The 20,127-nt window shown below is 58.7% G+C and overlaps 6 protein-coding genes across 6 annotated transcripts; 4 read left to right on the top strand and 2 right to left on the bottom strand.

Annotated features, from left to right (window-relative positions):
- Positions 1–160: 160 nt before the first annotated feature.
- Positions 161–2,086, top strand: PLICBS_005924 (uncharacterized protein; the record flags this gene model as incomplete). Its single annotated transcript, XM_018319656.2, has 4 exons — positions 161–656; positions 716–838; positions 904–1,159; positions 1,222–2,086. 4 exons carry the CDS (start codon positions 161–163, stop codon positions 2,084–2,086), a joined length of 1,740 nt encoding a protein of 579 aa, XP_018182130.2.
- A 397-nt stretch (positions 2,087–2,483) lies between these two features.
- PLICBS_005923 (Actin-protein 6) lies at positions 2,484–3,893 on the top strand (the record flags this gene model as incomplete). The annotated part of the gene is made up of 2 exons (XM_018319655.2): positions 2,484–2,922; positions 2,983–3,893. The coding sequence occupies 2 exons, from the start codon at positions 2,484–2,486 to the stop codon at positions 3,891–3,893; spliced, it is 1,350 nt and encodes a 449-aa protein (XP_018182129.2).
- A 1,040-nt stretch (positions 3,894–4,933) lies between these two features.
- On the bottom strand, positions 4,934–6,937 carry PLICBS_005922 (uncharacterized protein; the record flags this gene model as incomplete). Its single annotated transcript, XM_018319654.2, has 6 exons — positions 4,934–4,971; positions 5,043–5,049; positions 5,106–5,198; positions 5,260–5,298; positions 5,544–6,573; positions 6,627–6,937. 6 exons carry the CDS (start codon positions 6,935–6,937, stop codon positions 4,934–4,936), a joined length of 1,518 nt encoding a protein of 505 aa, XP_018182128.1.
- A 2,237-nt stretch (positions 6,938–9,174) lies between these two features.
- On the top strand, positions 9,175–11,451 carry PLICBS_005921 (uncharacterized protein; the record flags this gene model as incomplete). Its single annotated transcript, XM_018319652.2, has 1 exon — positions 9,175–11,451. The coding sequence occupies one exon, from the start codon at positions 9,175–9,177 to the stop codon at positions 11,449–11,451; it is 2,277 nt and encodes a 758-aa protein (XP_018182126.2).
- A 3,263-nt stretch (positions 11,452–14,714) lies between these two features.
- On the top strand, positions 14,715–17,317 carry PLICBS_005920 (SNF1-interacting protein; the record flags this gene model as incomplete). Its single annotated transcript, XM_018319651.2, has 2 exons — positions 14,715–15,056; positions 15,116–17,317. The coding sequence occupies 2 exons, from the start codon at positions 14,715–14,717 to the stop codon at positions 17,315–17,317; spliced, it is 2,544 nt and encodes an 847-aa protein (XP_018182125.2).
- Positions 17,318–18,586: 1,269 nt separating this feature from the next.
- Positions 18,587–19,756, bottom strand: PLICBS_005919 (uncharacterized protein; the record flags this gene model as incomplete). Its single annotated transcript, XM_018319650.2, has 1 exon — positions 18,587–19,756. One exon carries the CDS (start codon positions 19,754–19,756, stop codon positions 18,587–18,589), a length of 1,170 nt encoding a protein of 389 aa, XP_018182124.2.
- Between the last annotated feature and the right edge of the window lie 371 nt (positions 19,757–20,127).

Raw genomic sequence — 20,127 nt, 5'->3', positions numbered from 1 at the left:
GCTTCGCGGACCAGATGGGCAATGCAGTCTTGAGATGACGAAGATGATTGATGGCTGGCTATCTTGGGCAGATGGGCATCGATATATAAATGCAGAATGAACCCGCAAAGGAAGTTAAGTCAAGCGGCTTCTCATCTTGCTTTGCTAGACATACCTCATCATGAAGTGCCTCTTGTTCCCCATCTTCTCCGGGTTGGCCACCGCGGCGCTGCTCTGCCGCCCCGAAGGCCCGGTCGTGCCCAGGCCACGCCTGCGCGACGCCGCGACTCTGCGCGCTGCAGCCGCCAACCTCACCAAGACGCTCGACGCGGCCGTATCCGGCACCATTGAGGCAGGCTGGCCCGTCGAGAACGTCTCCTTCAGCATCGCCGTCGTGTCGCGGGATCAAGACGACCCCGGCGTCCCGCTGTGGGAATACCACCACCTCGCGAAGCGCAACGTCAACGGCACAAAGGACATTGGGCGCGACTCGCAGTATCTCATCGGCTCCGTGAGCAAGCTCCTCTCCGACTATATCCTCATCAGGAGCGGCTTGGACCTCGATGCCCCGGTTACGAAGTACCTGTCCAAGCTGAGGGACTCCAAGTCGAGGGTGCATTGGGAGGAGGTGAGCTTGGGTATGCTGGCGACGCAACTGTCTGGTGCGCCTACGAACTGTAAGTCTCAGTTAAGAAGCTGTCAGCCGGATACTTGTGCGGCGCTGACGACGACTTAGACGGATTCTCCGAGTACTACTATCTCAAGGAGGTATTTCTGTCTATTGGCTTCCCGCCGATCGAGGACTCGGCGTACCCGCCCTGCGGTGTAATTGCCCTCAACAAGGCCTGCTCGAAGAAAGGTCAGACTGCTTTAATAGCCAATGCTGTCCAGCTAGCCAGGAATGTCAAGCTGACCAGCTCCTAGACTTCTTGACTGGCATGATCAAATCCTACCCAGTCGTAGCGCCAGGCGAAAGACCCGCGTATTCGAATGTCGCCTTTACCATCTTCATAATGGCCGTCGAAGAAGCTACAGGGAAGACCTACGCGCAACTCGTCGAAGACGCCCTTGCCAAGTCTCTTCACATGAAGAGCACAAGACCTTCCCCCGGCGATGACGCGAAGGCGGTGATTCCCCCTGGAGAAAGCAGCTGGGGTACCGACTATGGTCTCAACGCACCGTAAGTTTTCTGATGAAAAAGCGGCCCCCTTCCAATTCGAAGTGTTGACAGACTTGCTTCAGCGGCGGTGGGCTGGTGTCCTCCATCGCGGACCTCTCGCGCTTTGCCCACGCGATACTCACGCGCACCACTGGCTTGACGCCGGCTCAACACCGAATGTGGCTCAAGCCAAACGACTACACCGGCGGGTTCAGCGCTGTGGGCATGCCCTGGGAGATTTTCCGCCCTCATAACCTCACTCCTGCGCACCCGCACCCCGTGGCCATCTATGCCAAGAGCGGCGGCGCCCAGTCGTACCGGAGTCAGTTTTCCATCGTGGACGAGTATGGACTCGGACTCATTGTCCTCTGCGCGGGGCCCATGAACGCCATTCCGATCCTCAACGACGCCGTGCTGGCGAGCATCGTGCCTGCGGTGGATGAAGTCGCGCGACAGCAGGCCGACAAGGGCTACGCGCAGACATTCAAGACCTCGGGCAGCAAGCACGGCAACACCACGGTCGATGTCGACGCGACGTTTGCAATGGACAACGACTCGCTTACCATCAAGGCCATGCACCGCAACGGGTCGGACATTTACGGCGCGCTGACCCAGATCTGGAACTACACCATGGCGCAGTTCACCGCCGAGCTGGGCCACACGGTGCGCCTGTTCCCCACGGACCTGGACGAGAAGACGACCCTGGAAGGCAAGAAGGTCACGCGAGAGGTGTGGCGGCTGTGGCCCGAGTTCGCGGGTCCGCCCAAGTCCGAGTTGCCGGCCTCGGGCACGCTCCAGGACGATTGCGTGCTGTGGACGCTGGGCGATTGGGTGCATTACGGTGGCGAGCCGATGGATAGAGTGCTGTTTTACAAAGATGGCAGGGGAGAGGTGGTTGGATTTGAGGCTCCTTTCCTGCGGACGGGAGTTTTGAAGCCGTCCAAGTAGGCGGAGTAGGGACGCCAACTTCCGATTCTCTCGAGCCTCCATACAATCCCCAGCGAGAGGTATGCTGTTCGCCCGGCAGAGCGGGTAACGGTTGCCATTCAGGCACAGTTTTTGGCAGGACACTCAGATCCTATCACCATTGCCTGTCCTTATTAATCTTCTTTTCCACTCGAATCTTAGATCATTTACTTGCTACCATCTTCGTATAATTGTATTCGTCTTATATGGTGAATCGTGGGGTCGGTGTAAGTTGAAGAGAAGGAATGTTACGTAAGCATCCGAAGTGACGAAATGCCTGTGTCGTGCGCTCAGCGCATCTTTCCTCTGTAAATATTCATAAGATCCAACAGCCGGCCGGATTGCTTTCGACGACGCGCCTTCGAGCCACAGATCCGCCATGGCCGGCGGACGCAAGTCCAAGCCCCCCGCCCCCGCGCGGCCCGCGACGACGCTCGTCCTCGACAACGGCGCCTACACGCTCAAGGCAGGGCTGGTGCGCGACGGCTCCCCGCCCGACGAGCCGCGCATCGTGCCCAACTGCATCGCGCGCGACCGGGCGCGCAAGATCTACGTCGCGTCGGACCTCGACAAGTGCCGCGACTTTGGCGAGATTCAGTTCCGGCGACCCGTCGAGAAGGGCTTCATCGTCAATTGGGAGGCGCAGAAGGAGGTCTGGGACCACGAGCTGTTTGACGACAAGGCGCCCTTGAGGTGCGACCCTGCGGAGACGCGTCTGATACTCGCCGAGCCGCCGAATGGCCTGCCTGCGCTGCAGACGAACTGCGATCAGGTTGTTTTTGAGGAATATGGCTTTGCGAGCTACTATAGAGGCGTTGGTGAGTGGCTCGGCTCGTCGGCGCTGGGTGTCTAGCGAAGGAAGCTCTAACGTTGGACAGGTCCCGCGTTCAACGCCTACCACGACGTGCAGTCCCTCTTCCGTACCCCGACCGACGCCGCTACCGTGGCCGGCACGCCTGCCGAAGTGCTACTCCTCGTCGACTCGGGCTATTCGCACACGACCGTCACACCACTCCTTCGCGGGCAGCCGCTCCACTCGGCCGTGCGACGCCTCGACGTGGGCGGCAAGCTGCTGACCAACTACCTCGCCCGGCTCATCTCCCTACGGCACTTTGACGTGCGCAACGAGACGTATATTGTGAACGAGATGAAGGAGGCGGCGTGCTACGTCTCCGCAGACTTCAAGTCCGACCTGGAGCGCACCTGGAGGGGCACACGCGGGGACCGCCGCGAGGACTACCTCACGGGCGCGGGCATCGTCAAGGACTACGTGCTGCCGGACTTCCACTCCAGGAGCAAGGGCGAGCTGCGCGAGTACGACCCCGCGCGGCACACCAAGACGCGCAAGATCGCCGCCGCGGGCAGCCACGCCGACGAGGACATCCTCACGCTGCGAAACGAGCGCTTCGCCGTGCCGGAGCTCATCTTCAACCCCTCCGACATGGGGATGCGCCAGCCGGGACTCGCAGACCTGATCTACCAGTCGCTGCAGGAGCTGCCCCTGGGCCTCTGGCCGGGCCTGCTCGCAAACATCGTCGTCGTGGGCGGCAACACCCTCTTCGACGGGTTCGTGCAGCGCCTGCAGAGGGAGGTCGTGCAGCGGTTCCCGGACGACTGCGTGGTGCGCGTCGCGAGGCCGGCGGACCCGATCGTTAGCACGTGGACGGGCGCCGCCAACATGGCGAATCACGTCAACGTCGAGAAGCTGGTCGTCACGAAGCAGGAGTACGAGGAGCTGGGCTCCGCGATTGTCGCGCGCAAGTTCACCACCGGCAGCAACGTCCCCTGATGCGACTTTCGAATCGCGAAACGGGCACGTTTCTATAAATTACGCACGGTGCAGGGCTCCCCCCAGGTCAACGATGTGGCCCGACCCGTTCATGCTCTCGGCCTCTCTCTCTCTCTCCTGAAGCCGGGGCTTGTTTCGTCCTGTCTTCAGCATCCGAGCACGGCCTCCCGAAACGCACTGTCCCACACCCACACCGCACCGCGCCGGGGGAACAGTTATAAATACTCCAAAACGGCGAACCGCCGAGACCTGCTACCAGGTTGAGAAGAAATAGAGTCAAGGTTCGAGGTGTGACAGCCCCGAGCCAAGCCGGACGTCACTCGCACGGTGAGACAGGTACGGTGTCTAGACCGAGACTGGTGCCTGCCTGGAGGTCTGGACAATGCGACTCCTCTTAGACGAGTCGCAGTCTGCTACGATGGGGGATGGACGGCGTGCGTCATCCACGTGTGTGATGAGAACGTGTGAGGGTCACGGCACGATGAGGTGTCAGGAACCGAACCGGACACACAAGCTGCTACAAATGTACCGGTGCTGCAAGTATGGCGATACGTCCCACGGGACGACGCAGAGCCTTGAACAGTGGCAAAAGAGTGGTGTATTCCTAGCTAAAGTGGTGTGTTGTCTTCGGACCCCCATCGTCAAAACAAATGCTGCCCGACCATGCAGAAGTGCCTGCACGGTAGTGAAAGATCGATCTCGCCCTGGTGATGTGATGTACCGTCCCTGTCCAGTCACTCAACGAATTTTGGCTTCCAAAAAAACCCCCATGTGACAAATACGAAAATCGCACGCTTGCTTTTCGCGCTTCCCCTTCAGGCCCTTTCTGTTCTGACTCGTTTGGGGGGTATCAATTCGAAACAGCGCTCGTCGCCGACATTGGGCATGATCTTCCGGTCAACCCAAGTTTCGAAGGCCGCAGTTTCGGTATCCCCGAAGGGCAAGGCGCCGCCCAGCCGGGTGTCACCCCAGTCGCCCAGTGAGGGTTACATTCATGCCGTGTTGTTGTGTGCCGCGTCCTGCCAAGGCCGGCATCAGGTCTACAGACGGCCGAGGCCGCGCCCGCGCGACACGCACCCTATGCAGATGGTTAGCATCAAGTTCGGTGCCCAAAAGTCTTGACATGAGGTTCCGCAAAGGCAGACATACAGTCACACTGCGCAGAATGTTAGCATGGAACAACAGTGTGTTGGGTCTTAGGAAGAGACTTACGTGCGTCGCTGAAGACCCTTCGTTGTGGATGATGCAGTACCCGGCGCAGCACTTTCTGCACACACGCTGGGTCCGATCAATGCAAGAATCGCACTGGCAACTACACGTCAGTGTTCAACTCGGCATGGCAAGGCGCAACACGGCGGTAGCTTACGTTGTTGCCGCATTCCCAGCAGCTCTTTGCAATGCGGTTCTGCACGATGCCGCCGTCAGCAAACCCTTTTTTAAAGGCATAATATCATACCAGAACGACGAAATTCCTGTGAAGCGAAAGAGAGGGGAAAGAAAGATTGAGCCGGTTTGCGCATACAATTTGGAGAAGGCTTGCTCGAGACACGGGCGGTGGACAGCCCATGTCACGCTACACCTTGTGCCCCTAGTACTTCACGCTGCCGGCTCGCTCCCGGTGAGACACTGGTGACAGTGGTGATGTCGTACCTTGAATTTTGGGGTCGCGGTGATGGCAATCGTCTGCAGGCTCTCGGACACACTCACGGCTGCGTCATCATTCTCGCCCTCTTCGGGCTCGACGACGACAATGTTGCTCACTTCCGCACCTGACGCCGCATATTGCCCAGGGAGTTGGTAGCAATCCTCGCACCACCACTTGTGGCAGCCGGCGCAGTATCGCTCCCGAAGGCAGTCCATGCACCGAGCAACAAAGCTGAGCTCCTCGTGGTGTGTCTCGTTTGAGCCCCGGTGGTGGTGCGGTGAGGTCGCGGCGCGAATTGAAGAGGAGAGCACCGGAGGCGGCGCGAGTAATGGGAGACTCATCGGCTGACTCGTCTGCGGGTGGTGCAACCCCTCAGGCGCCTTACCACAGCTCTCGCATCCAGACACTGCGTAGGTGGCGACTGCCGGCTCGTTGGAATCGACGCGAAGAGGGAACGGTGTCTTCCCGAAGACAGGCGAGTTACGATGGCGAGGGCCGTGGCACAGGACGGCATCGAACGCTATGAGCCCTTCACAGGCAACCATGCAGTTCACCCATTCGTTCGAGATTGGACGCGAGATGATCCGGCCCTTCTTGGACCACCAGGCGTCGCCTTCACGACGAAGCGCGCTTGTCAGAGCCAACTGGCTCTTCTGGTTCCAACCTGCACTGATGGACGATCCATGGGGATGGCCGTTATGAGGGCGCTGCCCGGTAGTGGTTGCTCCAGACGTCGAGTCATCGACCGGCGCCGCATCCTTGGAGCCGAACACGTACAGAGCCTTCAGGCGCGGCGTGTTGTCCGGGCGGGTCGTACGGCATGCGTACTGCAGCGCGCCACGCAGCTTACCCTGATTCAGGTTTTTGGCATCGCGAATGGACAGGATGCGCACGTTGAAAGATGGGTCATTGATGATGTCGTAGCACAGCTCCGATGTGACGGAGAGGCCGTCGAGGATCAGGGTCTGTACATCCTGCAAGATGTTGTGTCGCTTGAGGGTCGAGAAGACTCCTCTCAGCGGCCCAGAGTAGAAACTGAGTCGGTCAGCCCATTTGTGGTCGGATGAGAAACATTCGTCGTGCCTTACTCATCCTCGGTCAGATACTCGTCGAGCTGCACATTGCGCCAGATCTGGCCGCCGCGATCAATCTCGTCGATGTCGAATTGGGCGGTTTTGACTCGCGTGAGGTCAAGGTGTCTGAAGACGCCTGGAGTCTGGTTGATCAAAGCCCGGAAGGATCGGTCGGTAGCTGCGAGGTTCAGAATGCTGGAGACAGGAAGGTGGGGAACGGTATTGCGGAGGATGAGAGAGTTGTGGAGGATGTCGAAGAGGTTTAAGGATGATGTTGTTATCTCGAGCTCTTCACGCGTTTGACTGTCGACGGTAGCTTGGCTCATGTCAGGCTGCCAGGGACCACGCAGAGAAGAGAAGAGTTTGAAGTGAAAGACGAGAAGCCGTATAGTACGTGCGAATGGAACTGATCGTTTGTATGTTGCACAAGGTTGCGGTTCACGATACGTCGTGCGGTGTCGCTACAAATGCCTTTGATGCCAGTCAGTCTACGACTCTTGGGGGATTCCGCTATATATGCAAATGAGAGAAAGCAGCTGGTGAAATGAGAGCCAGGGGTGCAGTGAGATGAGGATCAAGGGGGCTTAAAGAAGGCGGGAGCTGTGCCAGATTGGTCCCAGATTGTGTCCCAGATCTATTATTGCCTAGATGCCGGGGTGTGCGTCACAGTGGAATAAAGACATCGACAAATAATTAAGCTTAAGGTGCAGCTGGGGAAGCGCACGTACCGCTGACCGTAATCGTTTAGAGACTGCGCGTTTGATGGCTCTGTGAGACACGGTCCAAATTGCATTCCGCCGCTCAAACGCGGCTGGGTAAGGCACTGGCCATTCGCTGAAACAGCAGCTGGGGTGGGATTGGGTAGCTCTGCGGATGGTTACGTCCTGGCGTCGAGACGTCTGTGTGTCGTCGATGACGATGACGAAGCTCCCTTGGATTGCCCGGCCGCGGTCTGTACAGGGTTGCAGTGGAAATGGCTTGGGCAGCTGCGTGTTTCTGGATATGACTGAAGCCAAGAAGCGAAAGGGGGGAGCAGGCGAGACGTGTGTTGGGCGCCCGGCGAGTTATCAACTGTCGTGCTCGTTGAGCTCCGTCTTACTGGGTACACAGAGGTCCACGCTTTTTGTCTCACTGCTGGGGGTAGACCGTCCGCTCCGGGCCTCCTCCCAGTGGCGAGGGCAGCCAAGGTGAGCTTGGTGGGCCAGGTCAGGCCAGTCAGGCAAGGCCGCACCGGTGCGGACAGGCGAACCAACGGGGTCCAGGATCTCTGTATCTTGCCTCGGGGCCGCCAGTGGGTGGACGTCGAGGCTTATCGGTCCACTCGGCCGTTCAGAGGGTGCCGTGCCAGCGCGCAGTCGCGACCATTTCGTCCGGCGCCAGAGGCGGTCAACCTGAGCCCGTCCCCCGTTGACACCAGCCGTCGAGTGACAGAGGCGCCGCGTGTTGGGGGTCCCGCAACGAATCGGCAGTCTAGACGTAATGCGTTTATGTAGCGGGTTGGTGTGTTGGCGTCGCCGCCAGGCTTCACTAATACCAGCACCACCACCAGATCTGGCGCGTCCTCTCTCTCACCTTGCAGGCCCCGTTGTGACTGCAACTGCTACCTTACCCTGCCCCGGCTCACCTTGCTGGGATGCCATGATGGGGGTCAGGGCCCTGACACTGATTGCCAGGCGCGCCAGTGGTCGCGTTGCCTCAGCTGACCCGCTGTCGACCAGCTGGCATGATGATCAGTCCATCTCCTTGGTGGCTCTCAGATGGCCGCCCAGCAGGCCCCCCCAGATCCATCTCTCTCCCGTGCATGTCGGGACCTGTCGCGCGAATGCGTGGCGTCGCCGTTAGCGAGCGAGGCGGCAGGGATGCCTGTCTGGCTGCTTCGTGCTGTGCATGTTCATGGTCTCGGCCGTTCGTCGGGGAAGAAGTCCGAGAATGAAGCCATCAACCCTGCCGGACAGCCGTCGTCATTGCGTTAGCTGCAGGTGGAGCTCATCAACCCCGGGGCCGGCCCGAGCACCGGAGGGGCGCCGCGGGCGGGGGGTTGCTGCATCCATCGTCGCGTTGGTCTCGGGGAGAAATTGCTAGTGCGGCGGAGGAGCTGCGGCACGCTGCTTGACCACCAAGCTCTGATCGCGTCGCAGTCCTGCCCGAGAATGCTGTGAACAACTGCCTTGGAGGACCAAAGAACCGTGGAGTTCAGAATCCTAATGGGAAGAATAGATTTCCCTGGACAGTACTGTAGCAGAATGGTGACAGTGATTGCACTCTGCGCGGAAGGAGCGCCAGCACGTGACCGTGGACGCATCAACGCCACGACATGGAACATGGCGGAATCTCGCTGACTGATCACGGAGCCGTCTCGGTGCATCCAGTTTCTTTGCACGAAACTGTGAATTGCAGTCAAAAGTCTTTTGATCAAGCTCACTCTTCTGGTTTCTGCTTTGCTAGACATGGATGACCGATATCGTCTTGCATTTTCCGTCAACCACTCGCGATAGCACTCTCGAACCCCGCCTCGCGCGCGCTCCTTCCCCTTGGCTGCGAGGACCCTCTCCGTCTTGTCGCCATGGATGAGACTCCGGAGCTTCGCTGGTCCAACGCGTACTCCGTTATACCTCCAGTCTCGATCGGCATAAAGAACCTCTCTGGCGACAAAATCATACTCCCTCAGTCCGCCCTCGAGCAGCTCCTTGCAGCTGCATCGCCGCGACGACCGACCGGAGCGACCTTTACCTCGACCGATCCCTTCAACCCATATAGCGCCGGTTTTCTGGCGGGCCATGGCCAAGATGAAAACAGCCAACAGCTTCCACACCCTTTAACGTTTCGACTGGTCAACCCGAAAAATAACAATGTTGTCTTCGCCGGCATTCGCGAGTTCTCCGCTCCCGAGGGAACATTATGTCTAAGCCCTTTCCTGATCGAGACGCTGGGAATTGAGGAGGCACAGCTGGCATCTGCGAAGGACGTGGAGGATCACCATGTTGTGGATCTAACAGCAGAAGAGGTAGCTTCCGAGCCTCTTCAGATCACCGTCCACGCCAAGCAGTTGTCCAAAGGCACATATGTGCGGTTACGGCCCCTCGAAGCGGGATACAATCCAGATGACTGGAAGTCGCTGCTCGAACGATATCTCCGAGAAAACTTTACGTGTCTTACCAAGAACACCGTGCTTTCGGTCCATGGCGTTCGAGGCGAGACATTCAACTTTCTGGCGGACAAATTCGCCCCCGAAGGAGACGCAATATGCGTCGTGGACACAGACCTGGAGGTTGACATTGAAGCACTCAATGAGGAGCAAGCCAGGGAGACTATGCGCCAGATCATGACGAAGAACCAACCACCGACCACGGGTGGGAGCTCTCCCGGCGGTGAGCTTGATATTTGGAAGGACCTACAGGGCCAAGTCTCGCCCGGCGACTATGTTGATTATGTGCTGCCGTCTTGGGATCGGTCACAACCGCTTACCATCATGCTCAGCGATGTTGGGGATGAGGATATGCTCGATTTGTTCGTCACACCAAAGTCGTCTCAGCAAAGGACTGTGCCCCGAGCTTCGACCCATGTGTTTGGAAACTTCGATCCCGCCGACCACGGTCGCAAAGCTATCTCAATCGCTCCATCCAATGTGGAGATGCAGGGTGCCGAATCAATCCTCGTGTCGGTACACGCGTACCACGGGTCGAGCGGAGCGCAACATCAAACGGAACCTGTATCGTATACGATCCGAGCCAAGGCTGGCCACGCCGATGAAGACAACAACATCGATGCCATGGACGGTGTCCAAAGCCATGGCGCAGATGAAGAGCAGTGCAAGAACTGTCTGCAATGGGTCCCGAAGCGGACCATGGTTCTCCACGAGAGCTTCTGCAGGAGGAACAACATCCTCTGCCCGCACTGCAAGTCCGTTTTCAAGAAAGGGTCGACAGAATGGGAGGCGCACTGGCACTGTCCACATGACACTGCACACGGCAACTCGGTGACCAGCAAGGAAAAACATGACGAAGACTTACACACCGACCGGCAATGTCCTTCATGCGAATTCTCCACGAACTCTCTTACGGACCTTGCTCGGCACCGAACATCAGTCTGCCCGGGCAAATTGATCCTGTGCCGCTTTTGCCATCTTGAAGTGCCACAGGAAGGCGATCCTTTCAACCCGTCTCCAGAAGTTGCCTTGTCTGGCATGACAGCCCACGAACTAGCGGACGGGGCTCGAACGACGGAATGCCATCTCTGCGATAAGATCGTGCGACTGCGAGACATGGAGACTCATCTCAAGCATCACGAACTAGACAAGGTCAGCCGCGCAAAGCCGCAGATCTGCCGCAACGTAAATTGCGGCAGGACATTGCATGGCGTGGGGCCGAAAGGACAAGTCGGTGCCAACACGGCCCATGGGCAAGGGCCTGGGAACGACATGGGCCTTTGCTCGCTCTGCTTTGGGCCATTGTATGTGAGCATGCATGACCCCGAAGGCAAGGCGCTACGGAGGCGGATAGAAAGGCGCTATCTTCAGCAGATGATGACTGGTTGCGGGAAGTCACACTGTGCCAATGAATGGTGCAAGACCGGTCGCGCCAATATGGGCCTGGAGCCCAGAGGGTCGTCTGCCCAAGCCGCCCTGCCGCTTGTTAAGCCGTTGCTAGAGAATATCCCGAACCAAAACGAACCGGTCTACTTTTGCGTTGATGATGCAAACCAGAAGAGAAGGAAGCTGGCGGAGATGGTCGCTGCTGAGAACGTCTGGGACTTGGAGTGGTGCGTGGCAGCGGCCGAGGCAGAAAGGGGGAACTTGGACAAGATGAGAGAGTGGCTGCAGGCGTGGGCACCAAAACGATAGACCTTTTACGAAGCATGGACGGAGTTGGCATTGGACAGCATGTACTGAAGATACCCGGGAAGGCATAGGTCTAGGCGGCCGGACTGTTTCAATGCATTTTGGGCCACATTCTACCGAATCAACTAGAGCTGCTGCTCGAATTTTATGCCTCAAGACTTCGGGCTGGAAGTGGAAGCTTCATGTTGCTTTGATGATACATGCAAGTAGTGGTATGGCTGCAACACGATGTATTCTCACGATATGATGAAGCGAAGGCACCACAACCCCTACGGGGCACTGTGTCATGTAGAACGATACCTAAAGTCGTATCTCCGGGGCTTCGTACCAATGCAAGTGAGGGCGTCTAGCCGAAAGAGGTCGGGAACGAGGGCACGGATCAAGAAACACTGGATTTACCCGTGGACATCTCAGATACGAGGCACCTAGGGCGAGAGGGTTAGAAATACGTATATAATATCCCTCAAAGCTCACCGTATTTGCTATTTTCCGGGACACATCTAGATTCTTTGTTGTGCGTCTACTACGTCGGGCCATGTTGCCTGCCCACTGTTTTTCTTGAGCCAGGAAGATAAGACGTTACCTAATGTGTACATGGCGCTTTGGGGGTTTGCCCAGCGAGATGAACGCAAGTTGTCGCTCAGTGGCAGGCATACTATCTGCACTTGGAAGATGGCGCACGGAGGGTTAGGCTTGGCATATGCCGAGACCCTGCAGCGTCGCTGTTCCTGACAAGGTATCGCACATAGGACGGTGGCTTAGTTATGAGCTAAACCGAGATCCAAGGGGAAGCCGAATACCAGCATTCGAGGTTGCTGTGGCGCAATACACGTGCCGAGCCCGAGGGGAAGGTTGACCAAGAGCCCAAGACAGTGGCGGGGAAGCTTGCGATTGATCCAGAAGCTGCGACCTCTGTCGTACCGCACGGGAGGCTTTCATCCATCGACTCAACTCTACTACGCTGCCCACATCGGCAGGGCTGTTGCGTACTGGCGCGTACGGGCGATCGACATGGTGCGCAAGTGAACACATTTGCTCAAGCAGTGCTATCCCAAGGCTTGGGGACTTGAGGTCTTCGGGCATGTAGGCACTGCTCCCACTAAAGGCGATCGACTGCTTGGCGATGCCGAGTCAGGCGCCGTCGCTGCCATTTTTAGCACACACTTTGCAACAGCTCGGCTTTCAATGACGACGGAGAGCGTGGCACAGCGCACAGGACGTTGCGTGTCCTGGTGTACAGGTCGACACGCAAGCTTTATCGCCCCCGTGGCGTGGTAGCTGCACGACGGGAGCTTCCAGCTGCAAGGATGGGCTCGAGACGTGCAGCGCACAGTACGGTACATGCGCGTGCTCCGTAGATGCGCCACCAAGCCTGCGAAAGCTCCCCCCTCAGGCCATTCGTGGTGCTGGCAGGCACTTGGGTGATTGACAGCTGGGGGGCCGGTAGGGGCGCCCGGACCGCCCGGATGGCTCGGGATAAAGCGACCTTGGTCGGATGTGGCTGGCCACGCAGAAAATGGAATCAGGACACGGACCAGAAAGGGCGGGGGAAAACCTGATGAGGCGTTGATCAGGGAGTGTTTTCGTTCCTTGACGGGCTGCCAAGCGAGCGAATTCGATGGTCACTGTCCCAAAGGACTTCGTTGGGGGTTGCGCGCGGACGGAGAATGACCTGGACGCCACATCGAGCACATGGGAACGCAGCAGGCAATCTACAGGGATGGATCTGTCCGACACGATTGTTTGTCTGGGGGCCCTGAAAGGTAGCACGCGGGGGCGTGATGAGCTCATGACCTCAGTGGAGACTGTGACCCTTGTCTCAATGCTGCAGTCCCTCCCCCTCATTGCCTCCACTTGTGCCGCTGGGCAAACAAGTCGTCAGAGGTACTTGTAGGCCGTATGTACTCCGGACTTTGTCCAGAGCAACCTGGCGCGGCAGGGTACGATGTGTTGTCGACAGGACAAAAGCAGGTCTGCAAACTGGAAACGCCGGAAAGCGCCAACAAACAAACACCGCAAGGCGGGTGCTGGTGAGATGGGCCCCGAGATGCAGGCGCGAACGCAGCAGGGCAAGGGAGCACAGGCAATTTGCCCGCTGGCGTTATTGGCTTTTTAGCGGACTCTTTGTGCCCTTGACACGCTTTCAGGCTTGCCGGATTCGTGCGGCTCGCTGGCTGTAGCGCCTTGTTGGGGTTGGAGGAGTCTTCTGACGGGTCTGGAGCGGCCTGTTGCATCTGATACTGCCGCCTGTCACCACCTGCTTGGGGCGGCCCCACGGAAGGTACCGTAGGTACTTGACAGGTACATTGTTTTCCGGGGAGCCTGCGCCAAAGAGTGCGGTATCGGTCTGGCCGCTCTTGGTCCCGCGCATACGAGGCGGGTGTACTCCGTATATTTTCCCTCGTACCTCCAGCAGCGAACGCCATCCGCCGTGGCCGTCCCGCCTTCCGGCCAACCGCCAGTACCTCGAGCGTCCCGGTGCCAACGACGGCGACGACGACGACTTTGTCCTCCCCCGAGCTGTGACCGCTTCGCCCCTTCCCGCCAGCGTCCTGCTCTCCATCGCGCCCCACGGCGAGCATTACAAGGTTTCTGCGTTTTCAGGTCGCGTGGAGCTGTCCCGACAGACTTTGTGCACCACGTCGCCCGTCGTCTTTAGCACACGCTTTATACCTTGGTCTCACCAGTGCTCACCCGACCTGCTCGGGCTGCTCCACCTCCCACCCTCCTCCCCCACGGCGGCCGCCTCTCGTTGTTTCATCGCTCCGTTGCCGATTAGGCCGCTTGTTTCTTCTCCCGTCATCCGCCGGCAGCATCGACCGACGACGACGGCCTCGCTCGCGATCTCGACGACGACCCTCCCGCAGCAGTTCCCAGAGGCCCCCGCCCGCACCGACATGAACCTGCTGACGGCGCCCGCAATCTGAGCGCCTTTCCGTCTCGCCGGGGCGTGTAGACTGCCGACTCCTGCGTGCTCGACTTGTACGCGCATACGGCCGCCGACTTCCCGAGCACACCGACCCTTTGTGCCACCGCCTCGTTTGCTCTGCCTTCACCCGCCTTCTTGTTTGCTAGGACTGGGTGCACAATCCTGGTAGCAGGTGCTCCGAGGTGCTCTTGGACGTGCTCCTTCGAGCCCATCCCCTTCAACTTTGAGCCCGATCGACTCAAACTTGGAACCTTGACCTCCGCTGAGGCTCTTTGCCTTTGTCGTCAACTGCTACGATTCCTATCGATCCGAGCTCGCTGCAACCTAATATACTACCATGGGCAATTCAAACACAAAAGAGTCGCGCGGCGACGGTGCCGAAGGCCTAGATGCACGCCGCAACGATGGCCGACCCCGCCGCATGAGTCGAGGCGACCTCGGCGGCCTTCTCAGCCTGCAAACCGGCTCTCGCGACCGTGAACGCCAGGATGCTCCATTTGAACGTCGGGAGACACGACAGGAGCGAGAGGCACGGAGGCTAGAACGAGAGCGCGTTGCTCGTGCCAAGGAGCGAGAGCGCAGCATGCGCGAAGAGCACATCGACGGTGGCTTCCTTGTCACCTTGGGTACATACACTGGCACCGAAGACTTCAGCAAACCAGTTGTGAGGCAACTGCAGGTGAGTTGCTTGCCGTGTCTGTTTCCCCGACAATCTTGCAGATCTAACCCAAGCTTCAGGTCGAGCGAAAGATTGCACCCTTCTGGCGTGGCCTGAATGACTGGTCTGAAAGCTGGGCGGAACATCAACTCGTTGCGGCAGCCCGCGGTCTCCCCATACCGGCGGCTGATGCGCCGCCGGATCCCGAGCTGATGCCCCGTCCCGCGCCACCACCGTCTGCATCCACACAGAATCTCAACAATCTCACGGTACCTATGGGGCCCCGCACGATGTCGGCAGCCTCGGATCGCAGCGAATCAGCCAATGGGTCCAACTTGCCGTCTCCTACGGCTGGAGGTACGGTGAAGAGCTCATCGATCAAGCCAAGGGCAAAGGCACTTGCAGCTGCTCTGAGCGTGAGCTCCCGGAATGCTTCATCCACTGATTTGGCGCCGAAAGAGGTGATGCTGCCGCACGATCCGTTCGTCAACGGTCAACCGATCGAGGTCTACCTGTACAAGGACGCCTCGGAGTGCCCCATCTGTTTCCTTTCTTATCCCCCCTACCTCAATCGCACCCGCTGCTGCGACCAGCCCATTTGCAGCGAGTGCTTTGTCCAGATCAAGCGCGCCGACCCGCATCTGCCCGAGCACCACCCTGACGGTGCTGCGCGGGATCCCAACGAGGGCCTGAATCCCGACGACCCGCCAGAGATGCTTATCTCGGAGCCAGCGGCTTGCCCTTACTGCCAGCAACCCGAATTTGGTGTCACGTACGAGGCCCCGCCATTCCGACGAGGCTTGGTCTACACGGCGTCGTCCTCCAACTTTGGGTCAACAGCCATGTCGTCCCAGAGCTCGCTCAACTCAACCTTGCCACCTACGTCGCCGCAGCAACACGGACGAAGGCGAACACACAGCTTGTCGGCGACAGCCCCAGGTGTCATCACCACGGACCGCGTGCGACCGGATTGGGCGACTAAGCTGGCGTCCGCACGGGCACATCAGGCCCGCCGCGCCGCAGCAGCGACGGCCCTTCATACAGCGGCGTTTTTGGTAGGCGGAACCGAACAACGTTCGCTCTTGCGTGGCGGACGGTTCGGTCGTAGGAATAACGGTACCGGCAGCAACGGCACGAGCACGCCCGGGCCCGAAAACAGTACTTCGGCCATTGGCGCGCCCGACGGTCTGGAGCCTGGTGAGCGGGGGTCATCCGCTGGCCAAGGAGATGGTACCAGGCGGACCAGAATGGAAGAACTAGAAGAGATGATGTTCATGGAGGCGGTACGACTGTCACTGGCCAGCGAAGAGGAGCGCAAGCGGAAGGAGGAGAAGGCTATCAGAAAGGAGGCTAAGAAACGCCAACAGGCCGAGCGAAAGGCACAGAAGAAGCAAAGCAAAGATCCATATGGAGGAGGCTTGAGCGGTGCTAGTGGCAGCAGCCTCTCCCTTGGACTTGGCCGGAGGAGGGGAAACAGTGCCGCAAGCAACCTGAGGATGGAAATCACCGTCCCTGGAACGTCACAGTCTCCGCGAGGCGACGAATCACCGGCATCGGAGCACGAGGACAAGGGCGAGAATGGAGTTGGCAAGGGCAAGGGCGTTGACAGAGGCGCGTCTGAACCGACAACCCCTGCGACCGCCTCTGGGGCTTCACTCCCGATTCCTACGACGAGCTCTCGCGGAGGATCCCATTTACGGCAGATGAGCAACGCATCTTCCCTTGGGTCCTCCCTTGCCGACACACCATCAGGCAGCTTTTCCGGTACTGGCTTCGTTGGGCCCGAAGGCACCGCAAACACCCGTCAGGGTCGAAGCGATGACGGAGACGGCAATGAACCGTTGTTCAACTTTCGAAGCTTGGCGGAGCTCGTTGGCGTCAACATCGACGACGGATCGGCACATGCTGGCACAAGTGAGAGTGCCGAAGCTCCTCAGGGTGCGCATGACGGCTCGGGCCGACCACTGTCGCAGGTGAAGGAAGACGAAAAGGAAGAGGCCGAAGCGGAGCACGTTGAAGCTCGTGAATCAGAGAAACGCACTGGTGGAGCCGCGGACAATGTCGAGGACCTGGAAAAGACCATTACTCTTCCCCCGCAGGTTACGCTCACGCCCGAAGTGTCGTCTGCCAGCGACAGCGCCGAAAACAGCCGTTGCATAGCGCTGTCTCCGGAGGTCACTTTGACGCCGGAGACGCCAGTACCAATGGAGGAGTCCAAGACGGAGGACAAGCGACTGGGGCATTCCAACGTCATGGAGCACGCGACGCCCATCGCGCAATGAAAGCAAGCTGTGGTGGTGTACCTTGCTTGAGGGGAGACGGATGAAGCGACGAGAGCAAGTCTCGGCGCTTATTGAAGGCCTTGTATTTTGTATACAGCAGCATGATGATGGTATTACAACGAGCAATGGGTGAATTCTAGGCGAATGAGGTATGGGCAGCGTCGTAGTCTTGTGGGATATAGGGAAAACCCACCTCGAGCGCTGCTGCCGTCAATATCAGAGAATCTCTCAACACTTTGCCGGTTGCAATGTCTGTGTCTGCATCCACTGTATCGTCCGTTCAAAGGGGGAAGGTACTCCCCATCGAATACACTGCTGTAACATCCTTGGTCGGTGACGGTCTCTTCTCTGCCCCAGATGCCCCATTCATGCCTCGTGTGCGAAGTATTATGTACATGACGCAAGTATAGGCTCTAGAGAAGCCAGTAACGGTAGCGAAACGTTGCCACTCCATCCAATGTCATTATGACGAAGCCGCGTATGTGGGCTGAGTCGTCTTTCCAGACTGTTGGGTGACGGTCTGACGGGGGATCCATGGTGGTGGTGGTGGTGGTGGTGGTGGGGGACGGGGGGGTTGCGCATCACCGAATGGCGAGCGTGCACGCGCGTGATGCTTCCCGATCGGGACGCAAGGCACATGCGCGTGTGTCCAACGTCCTGCTGCTGTGTGGTTGCGCATGCCCCGACGACGCGAGTTTTACCAGCGGTCAAGAATATCATAAAAGTAAGGCGCTCCGGTTCCTTTCACTGATTCTGAACTCGTACACGTTGTCGTCAATTCTCTATTAGCTCATTACGCTCTGTCGTTTTTTGTTTTGTCTATTCCTCCCATGATCGCTGTTGTGGCGCTGGCCAAAAGCACGACCTGCGCCAACCACTAAACATTACAATCGAGGAAGAGCCCTCATTTGCGCGGCGAGCGCCGATAACGTCGCCAACACTATCGTCCACAAGCAAGACGGGGATGGAGGATCCCAAGCCTGCTAAAGACGCTCAAGCTCAAGGCTCGAGCCGCGATGGACAGCCGGTGGTCGAGTACGTCAAGCAACAGACAGCGCCCAAGGTGGGCAGAAAACGAGACATCATCTGGATCAAGCTCCTCCAGTTGCGGGATCGGGCAGCGGGTGCGGGCGACGGCGGCAACGAGGATGATAGACAGCGCGTGAAAGACGGCGAGAGAGGGCGGCGGTGCTAATGCCAGGGTCAATTCTGAGCGACTTGGCTTTGACGACGGGGATTGAAGGGGTAGGGAGTCGGTTTGCTCCTCTTTCAAGTCGCGGGCTGGGGTTCCGGGTCGCGTTGCACCGCGTCCTCTCGTCCGCATCGCATGAACTCGTCTTCGAACTTCTTCGACCACGCAGTGAACTCGTCGTCTTTGCCTTCCCAGTCCGTCTTTAGCAAGTCGCGGACAGCAGCCGTCTCGCGCGTGACCAAGTCCATGACCTCGTCGGCCTTTCTTGTGTTTGGCTCGTAGAGGGTAAGGGCAACGGCTTCGAAACGATCCGGCAGCAACGCAAGGATATTGGCCGCCTCCTCGAGTCGATCGGTGGTCTTGATGGCGGTAAAGCGTAGGGCGGGAGGCAATTCGGGAGCCGTTGTGATGCGTCGCTTAATGACGGCGCCATAAAACAGAGTCATGAGGCCAAGCCGCTTAATGACAACGTTTAGTCGGGGACGAATCTCGTTCGGATCGCCGCAAGGGATGGGAGCGGGCCCGCTCATAAGCTGGTCGGCGAGGTCCTGGGCGTCGATGTCGGAGTTAGCGTCGTCGCTGTGCTCGTCCTGGTTGTCGCCCTGATCCTCATCGGGAACCTCTTCACTCCAATCCTTCAGCTCAGCCTTGATGTCCCTGAGTGTTTCCTTCCACTGCCTCATCAATTGGGCAATGTGGCCCGCGACGCCCAGCGAAGCCATGGCCACGAGCGCTTCGCAGGCGCTCCAGAGCTTACCAATGAGAAGATGAGGACTGTTGCTGGCATCAGCAAGACGGCCGTCAAGTGGAACCCATTTCAGAAGATCTATCAGCCGTTCCAGAACTTGTTTGGCGCGGAAAATGAGGTCTCTTCGAAACAGCAGCGTATAGTCTTCCTCGGTGCAGGCCTGTGCAGCTGCCACCAGTCCCGGCACTGGAGATTCCATCAATTGTCTGATCACGGAGACCACCGCGCTGGGATTGTAGGGATCGTTGGTGAGGAATAGCGCGACCTTGCTGCTGTGTGCCTTGATGAGGTCTGCACAGTCTTTAGCGAGAGGGAGGGCACTGATCGCCGGCGGGGAGATATGCTGTGGACCACGCGCTGCCTTCGAGGAAGTCATATTCGGCGAGGGCGAGGGAGGGCATATCTGCTCCAAGACGTCCTTGAGCTTGGTGAAGAGAGAGAGAGCCGAGGCGACAATAGCGTTCAGGCTGGCGACGTCCTCTTCCAGCGTTGTCGCCATGATGCTTCGCGTGTCGAAGCTGGAAAGGTCGGGGAAGCAATGAGGTGGGGTGGTGAACTTTTTTGGGGGGCGTGGAAAAAGTTGGAGGGGTTTTGTTCACTGGCCGGGGTCGCTGGACCGACCCGACCTTCGATCTCGTCTCAGGCAGGCCCGGGACTGCCCCTCCATTGGGCTGCCGCCAGCTGGCCGAGTTTTTGCCGCCTGACACAGCACTTGCGGCGCTTGACGAACGGCCCCACAACAGCAGCCCAGCCAACTGCCCCCCCCCTGGAACGGCTAGTGTGGCGGATCGGTCACCGTGTTCTGTTGCAGCGAACAGGGGAGCTCCAACCCTCTCCAGCTTCAGCGTTCACCTCAACATCAACACCAAA

Source organism: Purpureocillium lilacinum (genome assembly GCF_023168085.1).
Source record: "Purpureocillium lilacinum CBS 284.36 DNA, scaffold_4, whole genome shotgun sequence".
NCBI lineage: Eukaryota > Fungi > Ascomycota > Sordariomycetes > Hypocreales > Ophiocordycipitaceae > Purpureocillium > Purpureocillium lilacinum.
The sequence above is the reverse complement of the archived record's forward strand: the minus strand, read 5'-3'. Positions and strand labels throughout refer to the sequence as shown.